The 9,673-nt window shown below is 47.0% G+C and overlaps 1 protein-coding gene across 1 annotated transcript in view; it reads left to right on the top strand.

Annotated features, from left to right (window-relative positions):
- The first annotated feature begins 822 nt into the window (after positions 1–822).
- The window catches only part of LOC144234571 (uncharacterized), a 23,359-nt gene continuing 14,508 nt past the window's right edge, over positions 823–9,673 (top strand). Inside the window, exon 1 of the mRNA XM_077767895.1 lies at positions 823–922. Coding sequence (XP_077624021.1) covers positions 920–922 — 3 coding nt within the window. The 5' untranslated portion in view covers positions 823–919. The remainder of the gene's footprint in view (positions 923–9,673) is intronic.

Here is a 9,673-nt window from a genome sequence, read left to right as displayed (position 1 = left end):
GAGTGATCTCAAAACTTAGGCATTTATTACAGTTGTGAGATTGACTTCCCAATATCACTATAATTCTTACTGCTGAACTATACATCTAAAACAGAAATTTTATAGTATATGTATACTACCATAATTAAAAGTATAAATTTTTTAAAAATTAATGTATTTTTTTTTTAAGTTTTGAAAGAGAGATAGAGCATGAGTGGGGGAGGAGCAGAGAGAGAGGGAGACACAGAATCCGAAGCAGGCTCCAGGCTCTGAGCTGTCAGCACAGAGCTGGATGCAAGGCTGGAACTCACCAACCGCAACTTCATGACCTGAGCTGAAGTCGGACGCTTAAGTCGGACGCTTAACCGACTGAGCCACCCGGGCGTCCCCAAGTGTTATTTAAAAGCAAACGTCCGGGGCGCCTGGGTGGCTCAGTCGATTAAGCGGCCGACTTCGGCTCAGGGCATGATCTTGCGGTTCGTGAGTTCGAGCCCCACATTGGGCCATGGGTTGACAGCTCGGAGCCTGGAGCCTGTTTTGGAATCTGTGTCTTCCTCTCTCTCTCTCTCTGCCCTCCCCTCCTCACTATCTCTCAAAAATAAAATACACGTTTAAAAAAATAAAAGCAAATGTCAAAGGAGGGAACAGGTTCCCGACCACCTGCAGAGACTGACTCTCATAACCAATCAGACCTCCTGCCCTGATGTCACTCGGGAGCAGAGGGGCGGGTCCTTTAGAGCTGTCCAATCAGGAACGCGGAAGGGGCAGGTGGGTGTGGCGACGGCCCGCAGCGCAGCGGAAGCTCGTGGCCTTGCTCCGGATCCCTTCTCACCTGCGCTTAAAGGTCCCAGGTGGCTCTGCGGCTGCGTCCATCGCGCAGTGACCTGCACCTGCCCCGGGAGCAGTAGCGACGACGCCGGGCGACGCGAGAAGTCGGGAGATGGTGAGTGTGCGGGGCCGGGTGTGCCAGAATGGGGCGGAGTCCCCAAGTCCCCGGTGGCGCCACTCGGACCTCAGCCCGCTGGGGCGCGGCGTGCGGGCTGTGCGGGCAGCCAGAACCCTAGCGTCCTGTCCCATCCCTGCGCGCGGCCGCGTCTCCCCGGATCTGTGCGGAGAGCACGGCGAGATTCGTCAGGGGACAATCGTGACTCAGTCTCCGGAGCCCGTGCGCGGGAGGAGCTCTGCGCTGTGGGGTCCCCAGCCCCTCCTGTCTCCCCAGGGGCACCCGTTTTCTCCTGAGTGTTCGAGATGTTTGGGAAGCAGAGTCTCAAGTCCAAGACCCTTTCCCCCAGCCTGGCTCCTCCCTGGGCCGGCAGTAAGCCCCTGAATTTACAGATTCCCTCTCCGCCTCCCCAAACGCCAGCTTTCCCTCGCCAGTTCACAGCATCGGTATCAACGGTGTGTCCTCAGTGGTGCATTTCAAGCTGACGCAGTGTACACACTATACGGCTGGCTCATTTGAAACGTATTTTTTGTCTGTGGATATTTTACTCGAGAGAGAAGCAGGCAGGAAGCACCCGGAACTACGTTTTACGAATTCCTGTGCGCCCCCTCCCCCCCATCTTTCCTGGGCAGACAGGCTATGCGAACTCCTTTGGGTGGACGTTCCTCTCTGAGACTTTCCTGGGTGATCTGTCCTGTGTGCACTGCTCATCACTAGGTGTGTAACCTTGGTAACACTCATTCACCTTTTTTCTTTTTTAGTTTCCAGTTAAATATAAAATGTATTTAAGCGATAGACTGAGAAAGACGGTATTAACTATTTCCAAAGAGAGAAGAGAAAGGTGAATTTCAGCAAGAACAATATATATATTCTAGTACCACCTCGCATGCACGAACATTTCTTGCTTCTCATTTTTCTTCCCCTGAGACGGTGTGGTAGTATTGAGGTCTGGTTTTTGTTGTTCTTGTTTTGTGTGTGCGTGTGTGAGGGGGAAGGGGAGCATTTCAAATAGAATTCCAGCCCTTAGAGCATTCAAGTCCGATTGTTTATATGACAATTTCTTGTCATGGAAGGAATGTTTACGGTCATTGTTTTATGAAAGGAGTAAATACTTGTGGATTTTTTGTTGTTGTTGTTGAACTAGAAAAATGCCTTACAGTTTTTCTTCATCTTTTCCACATAACGTTGGGTTTGTGTGATCATCCTGGATTCCTCGTATACTGGGCTTGTGTCATTAAAAACACCAATATAGTCCAAAGGATGTGACTGGGAGCAACGCTAGGGGCCCAGGCCCCTTCCTCACTGAGCCTGCAAAGGGAAATACCTTCAAGCCCCAGCTGTTCTTCCTGAGGACCCCCTGCAGGTGTTTTTACTTGCTCACACCCACCTTTATATGGAGAGAGCCTTTATACGCAGACAAGGCATAGAGCCTGGAAAGCTGGGGGTGCTTGCATAACGGGGTGAGGAGGTGATGCCCTTTCCAGCTAAGCTTGGTACCCTTGGACCCATGTCTAGACATGGGTTCGAGTCTTGCATCCACGTGTAAGTGCACGGAGTATAATTTGTTTGTATTGAAAGCCTGTGAAAGTCAGGAGTTCTGTGTCCGGGTGAGGGCTCATGATTTGGGAGGTCATTTGGGTAACCACCTAAAACTGAATCTGGTGAGAGTCTCCTCACTTGGAGAACGGAAGCCTTGGGGAGACAGGGGTTCCAGTAACACCCCAGGGAGGGAGGGAGTTCAGGGTTCCCAGGGTTCATTCCTGTGGCTGCTCAGTATCCTCCCTCCACCCCCCACCCCCACCCCTGAGCAGGGATCTACGAACTCCAGGGCTCTGTCCCCTCTGCTGGAAGAGTCTGGAATGTGTTTGAAATTCTCTGACTGTGGCTTTCCTTCTGTCCTGTGAGGCGCCAGCTGCTCTCCTGTGCTGAGCCCAACATTTATGTTCTTTTCTCTGGATTCCTTTGTGGATTGAGTACTGCAGCCCTTTGGTTCTTCTAGTTTCCCTTAGCACTTTGTCATTTTGCGCCCTGTGGGAGAAATAACATTTTTTTGGTTTCTTGGGCTTGGAAATGTAAGTTGATTGAGAGGGACGATCGCAGTAAGACAGGAAAGCTGCAGAACTAAATAGTATTTTGTGTTCCTTTTAGGCAAGCGGATTTTAAGGTTTGAGATGAATGTGCTTAAGCTTTCGGGTACATTTTTTTCATTATTACATCAGTGTTGATGCATGTCCCTGGAGGACAGTGACATTTAAAAGGGAAAATGGGGCACGTGGGTGGCTCAGATGCTTGATTTCAGCTCAGGTCATGATCTCACGGTTCAGGGGATCGAGCCCCAGGTCATCGGGCTCTGCACTGAAGGCACAGAGCCTGCTTGGAATCATCTCTCTCCCTCTCTCTGCCCTCTTCCCCTTTGTGCTTGCGCTCGCGCTCTCTCTCTCTCTCTCTCTCTCTCCCCTCCCCCCCAATAAATAAAAGGGTAAAGAAGGTGAATTCCTGTTTTAATTGATATGAAGAAAGCTACTTGTAGCTTATGTAAGTCTTAGAAAATCCAATACATTTAAGGAGCTGAACTCCAACCCCTACTGCATTAGAATATGCTACTTATTCCTGGAAATATCCCCAGTGTTGAACTAGGGGAAGGGGAAGGACATATGACGCCACATGTCCTTCTAATTAGAGATTTATTTGGGGACACCTGGGTGGCTCAGTTGGTTAAGCGTCCCACTTTCGATTTTGCCTCCAGTCATGATCTCAGGTTTGTGAGTTCAAGCCCCGAATCTGTGCTGACAGCTAGAAGCCTTCTTGGGATTCTCTCTCTCTTCTCTCTCTCTGCCCCTCCCCTGCTTGTGTGCAAACGTGCTCTATCTCTCAAAATAAACATTTGAACGAATTAAAAAGAAAAAGATTTGAAAATACTCATTTCTCCATGCTTTTCACTTTTGTAACTGTTAGGGTCTAAAGGAATTCAATCTGGGCCACCTAGCTGGCTCAATGTAGGGAGCGTGCAACTCTTGATCTCAAGGTTGTGGGTTCAAGCCCTACGTTGGGTGTAGAGATTAAAGTATTTTTTTAAAAAAGGAATTAAATCTTAGAATGGTTTCCTATGTACAAAAGTTAAAATTAAACAGACTGCTAAATAGTAAAACATGGTATATACCAACTTCTATTGGAAGTATATCTGTGAGATAGAAAGTTTAACTTAAGAATTAACTCACTGTCCACACAGCCTGCTCCCCTCCAGTGCTGTAACTCCAGCCATCTCCAAGTACACGCTGTTGATCATTTCATCAACTTCCTGTTGGTGTTAGTTTTTCTTTAGATAGAAACAAGCCATTTGAAATGCATACTTTTCTTACCCATGTGTGTCCTTGTAATGAGCAGCCAGATGCCACATCGTTTGATGCTTGCTGACAGCTTACTCCTCCGCACCCCCTCCCTTCCCCTTATTTCCACCACCTGGACAGACAGACAAGTCCGGAGGCTCCCTTACAGGGCACTGGCCTCAGATTTCAAGCACACAAGTCCCTGTGTGCAAAACTCTTGCCCTGGCCCCACCCCCGACAAATATGCTTTGCTTGACCAAACTTGTGTCAGGCTCCTAAACCTTCTCGTAGGTCTATCTGGGTAGCTCCTTGTAAAATCCAGCTTTAGCAAGAACCCTGAAAAGTCCGGTGAATCCTCCCCATCCGCTCCGTATCCGATCACCCTTGATACCCAATCAAGTTCTGCCCCCCCCATGATCCTCCAGGTGAAAGTGACCACCCTGGCCCGTCTTCAGTAAGAATTCCTTTAGGTCGTTTCAGCCAGAACCCTCTTACCCCTGATTTTTTTTTTTTTTTTCTCTTAGTCCTTTTCCCTCCACTGACCTCCACCTTGCTCTCTGGCCATAATCTCCCACCTGCCCACGCTGTGTTCAGAGTTGAACCGCATCTTGTTTCTCACCCATTGTGAGATCCCGTCAGGATGGTTCTGAATAAAACCATCTGTCACTGGATGTTTTTTCATTAACCTCCAGCCACAATGAAAACCCACTCCAGGCTCCCATCCTTGCTTTTTTTTTTTCTCTTCAATTTCTTTATTATTATTATTTTTTGTTTGTTTGCTTACATACAAGTTAGTTAGCATATAGTGCAACAATGATTTCAGGAGTAGATTCCTTAATGCCCCTTACCCATGTAGCCCCTCCCCCCTCCCACACCCCCTCCAGTAACCCTTTGTTTGTTCTCGGTATTTAAGAGTCTCTTATGTTTTTGTCCCTTTCCCTGTTTTTATATTCTTTCTGCTTCCCTTCTCTTATGTTCATCTGTTTTGTTTATCTTAAAGTCCTCATAGGAGTGAAGTCATATGATATTTGTCTTTCTCTGACTAATTTTGCTTAGCATGATACCCTCGAGTTCCAACCATATAGTAGCACATGGTAAGATTTCATTCTTTTTGATTGCTGAGTAATACTCCATTGTGTATATATACCACAGCTGCTTTATCCATTCATCCGTCGATGGACATTTGGGCTCTTTTTTGGGCTCTACTATCTGCTGCATTTCTTGCTTTGTTCATGTATTATTTTCTTGATTTCATTGAATTGTCCGTAGAGGCCGCTTTTGAACAACAGGCTTGTGCAATGGAAACCGGATCAAGGCAGAAGAGCCCAAAGTGACCCTAATCCCTCTGGCTGAATACAGACAGGCCCATCAGGCCACCCATCTCACAATATCCATAGGCCCTAACTGACCCATGGGCTACTTACCGCCAGGCACTGTTACCGAAAAAGGGAAAATTCTGTATGTCACTATACCTCCTCACCTTCCCTCTCTGAATTTTTTTAAATGTTTTATTTATTTCTGTGAGAGAGAGAAAGAGAGAGAAAGCATGAGCAGGGGAGGGGCAGAGAGAGAGGGAGTACAGAATCTGAAGCAGGCTCCAGGCTCTGAGCTGTCAGCACAGAGCCTGATGCGGGGCTTGAACCCACAAACCATGAGATCATGACCTGAGCCAAAGTCGGACACTCAACTGACTGAGCCACCCAGGTGTCCCATCAACTTCCCTCTCTAAAAACTGCCCCCCATTCACAGCCTCCTTTGCTGCCTTGCCTGCCACTCCCTTGCAGTGTAATCAATAAACTCCTATCTCCTTTATTTTGCCCTGGGTGAATGCTTTTACTGCCCACACCACTGGCTTCCACCCGATTGTCACCCCACATTTGGGGGCCCCCATCTGATCAAGAGAGAGACCACATTGTCTATCTGTGTCCTTGTGAAGCTTTTTGAGCTTCCTTAGAACAATTATAACAGGCAACTTGCAGATCTCTATTTCTATGGGATAGAAAATCACTGTGTTCCTTTGTTGGTGTCATCTTTCCTTGGTGTGTGTGTGTGTGTATTCCTTGAAGTGTATATGCATTGGTGTCTTTGCGTGTGAGGAAGTAGCCACTTTCTCCAGTCTTTACTAACTAGCTTTGGGAAAGAAACCCCTTCACCAATCAGCCTGACTAGGGATTCTGATGCTCTCTCAGATCTTTTCTACTGATGTACCTGCTTCATACCTCCGGCTCCCTCTTTATAGATAATTCTTAAGATTATACGTGTACTTTTGAACCCTCAAAGCCAGGCCAGGTGCTGAGAGCTTTCTTTTTAAAAAATATTTTTAATGTTTATTTACTTTTGAGAGTGGGAGAGAGAGAGAGAAAGGGACGAGTCGGGGAGGGGCAGAGAGAAGGAGACACAGAATCTGAAGCAGGTTCCAGGATCTGAGCTGTCAGCACAGAGTCTGACACAGGGCTTGAACTCATGGACCACAACATCATGACCTGAGCTGAAGTCGGATGCTTAACCGACTGAGCCACCCAGGCGGCCCTAAGAGCTTCCGTTTTGTTTCCCCTAAGGGGGTACTCTGAAATGCTCAAGTTTGTGGCATCCTTTTTCAATTTGTTTTTAGTTTATTTTTTTCTTTTTTTTTTAAGTCATGTCCAACTATTTTTTTTAAATATTTTTATTTATTTCTAGGAGAGAGAGAGACAGCATGAGCAGGGGAGGGTCAGAGAGAGAGGGAGACACAGACTCTGAAATAGGCTCCAGGCTCTGAGCGGGCAGTCAGCACAGAGCCCGACGCGGGGCTCGAACCCACGAACCGCGAGATCATGACCTAAGCGTAAGTCGGACGCTTAACCGACTAAGCCACCCAGGCGCCCAATCTCTGTACCCAATGTGGAGCTCATACTTACAACCCTAAGGTCAAGAGCTACATGTACTACCGCCTGATTTGTCTAATCCCACCATGGTGAGCCTTCTGAATGCATGTGCTTACAAGACATTAACCAACTGAGCCACCCAGGTGCCCCATTAATTTATTTTTTGAGAAAGAGACAGAGCAAGCGAGCAGGGAAGGGGCAGAGAGAGAATCCCAAGCAGGCTCTACATTGTCGGTACAGAGCCTGATGCAGGGTTTGAACTCATAAACCATGAGATCATGACCTGAGCTGAAACCAAGAGTCGGACACTTAACTGACTGAGCCACTCAGGCGCCCCAAAAGTGCTTAGCATATGAATCATGATTGGTTTATGTCTCTGGTCTAATAACTGTAACATATCTGCTACATCTGAATCCAGTTCTTCTACTTGTATTATCTCTTCAAACTATGTATTTTAATACCTTTGCTACTGTTCTTGTTGCTGTTGAATGCCAGGCATGATGTACTGTGAAAAAGGAAATGAGGTAAATAGGCCTTTAGTGTGAGGGTTCATGTTTATCTGAGTAGGGTTTAGGCTATGTTTACTCTCTGTTGTAACTGTCAGAGGCTAAAATACCCTCAGGTGTTCTTTCGTCACCCATGTCATCTTTGGGTGTATTGTAGAGACTTCTTAAAATAAGAAATGTACAGTTCCTTCAGTTTATTCCACAGGTATTAAATGGGAGTCTCTGATGTAATGGAATGTCATGGGTGGAGAGAAATGCTCTATAGTCTTGATTTGGTGTACCTATTTTAATGATCGCGTGTCTCTGGGCTGTGACCTTTGGAATAATAAGAAAAATGTCGGGCGCCTGGGGTGGCTCAGTTAGTTATGATCTTGATCTCAGGGTTATGAGTTCAAGCCCCATGTTGGGCTCCACACTGGGCACGGAGCCTGCTTAAAGAGAAAAGAAAAGGGGAGCCTGGGTGGCTTAGTTGGTTAAGCGTCCGACTTTCGCTTGGGTCATGATCTCGCGGTTTGTGGGTTCGAGCCCCGCGTCGGGCTCTGTGCTGACTGCCAGCTCAGAGCCTGGAGCCTGTTTCAGTCTCTGACTCCCTCTCTCTCTGACCCTCCCCTGCTACACTCCCTCTCTCTCTCTCCTAGAAATAAATTAAAAAAAAAAAATCTAAAAAAAAAGAAAAGAAAAATGTTGGGTTTTTGTCTAGTTCCTAGTAAAGACCGACTAAGCCCTTGAACTTTCTAAATGATAAGGACAATATCAGCGTCTCATCTTCAAAGGAGTGACTGTTGGCAAGCTCCTAGGGAGCTGCAGGATTGGGGTTGGTCTCCAGGAAGACCAAGCTTTGATTGGAGGCTTAGGACTTTCAGCCCAGCCCCCGACCTCTAGGGAGTGGGGAGGAGCTAGAGTTATTGGCCAATCACCAATGATTTCATCAGTCGTGCCTATCTACGCCAGGAATCTTCATCAAAACCCTTCCACTTCAGGATTCAGAGAGATTCTAAGTTGGTGAAGACATCCATGTGTTGGCAGAGTGTTGTAGCTGGAGAAGGCATGGAGGTTCCCTACCTCCCCACCTACTTTGTCCAGTACACCCCTTCCATTTGGCTGTTCCTGACTTGTATCTCTTAAAATAAATCAGTAATAAAAAGTACAGAGCTTTTGTTAGTTTCTACGGAATTAACAAAGCTGGGAGGGTGCCTGGAGAATCTCCCAGGCCTGGGCCTCCGGTTCGCAGCTGGCGGCTGATGCGGCGCCCATTTTATGGGGTCGTGCTCATACGCTGCAGAGTCTGATGTTAACTCTGGTTAGCGTTAGACCTGGGTAGAATTGTAGGCCACCCAACTGGTGTTAGGAGTTGGAGAAATGGTTTTGGAAAACACCCCACACGTTGGCTGCGAGCAGTGAAAAATGACCTGTGAACCTCACAAGTCTATCTCCATTCCCTACACCCTCAACTTGGGTCATGCAGAAAGGCTGGAGGAAACTGGAGTGGGTTATTTCCTTCCCTGGGCCTGTGTGATTCTTGAGAAACAATCTTTTGAGGACAGGTCTTGTTAAGAAGAACAGAATATTGGGGCGCCTGGGTGGCTTAGTTGGTTAAGCGTCCGACTTCCGCTTAGGTCATGATCTCGCGGTTCGTGGGTTCAAGCCCCGCGTCGGGCTCTGTGCTGACTGCGAGCTCAGAGCCTGGAGCCTGTCTCAGAGTCTGTGACTCCCTCTCTCTCTGACCCTCCCCTGCTCACGCTGTCTCTCTCTCTCTCTCCTAGAAACAAATAAAACATTAAAAAAAAAAAAAGAACAGAATATTGTAGGGATATTTCAAAATGGCTATTATTTTGGACAAAGCGGTTTCCACTGTGACCCCAATTCTTTGATCATTGGATTTTTTTTTTAAGTTACTTGCTTTTTCCTGGTCAGTGTAGAAATGTCACCTTCTAAACTTCTTACATGCCAGAGAAGAAACCAGAAGTCTCTGGCTCCATTTTTAAATATTTGACTGCTGATATGATAGGAAAACCTAGTATTATTCCAGAGTAGAGAAAACAAACTTCTTTTCTC

Source organism: Crocuta crocuta, unplaced genomic scaffold, assembly GCF_008692635.1.
Source record: "Crocuta crocuta isolate KB4526 unplaced genomic scaffold, BGI_CrCroc_1.0 scaffold115, whole genome shotgun sequence".
Taxonomy (NCBI): domain Eukaryota; kingdom Metazoa; phylum Chordata; class Mammalia; order Carnivora; family Hyaenidae; genus Crocuta; species Crocuta crocuta.
Note: the sequence above shows the minus strand (reverse complement) of the source record. Positions and strands in the feature narration are given on the sequence as shown.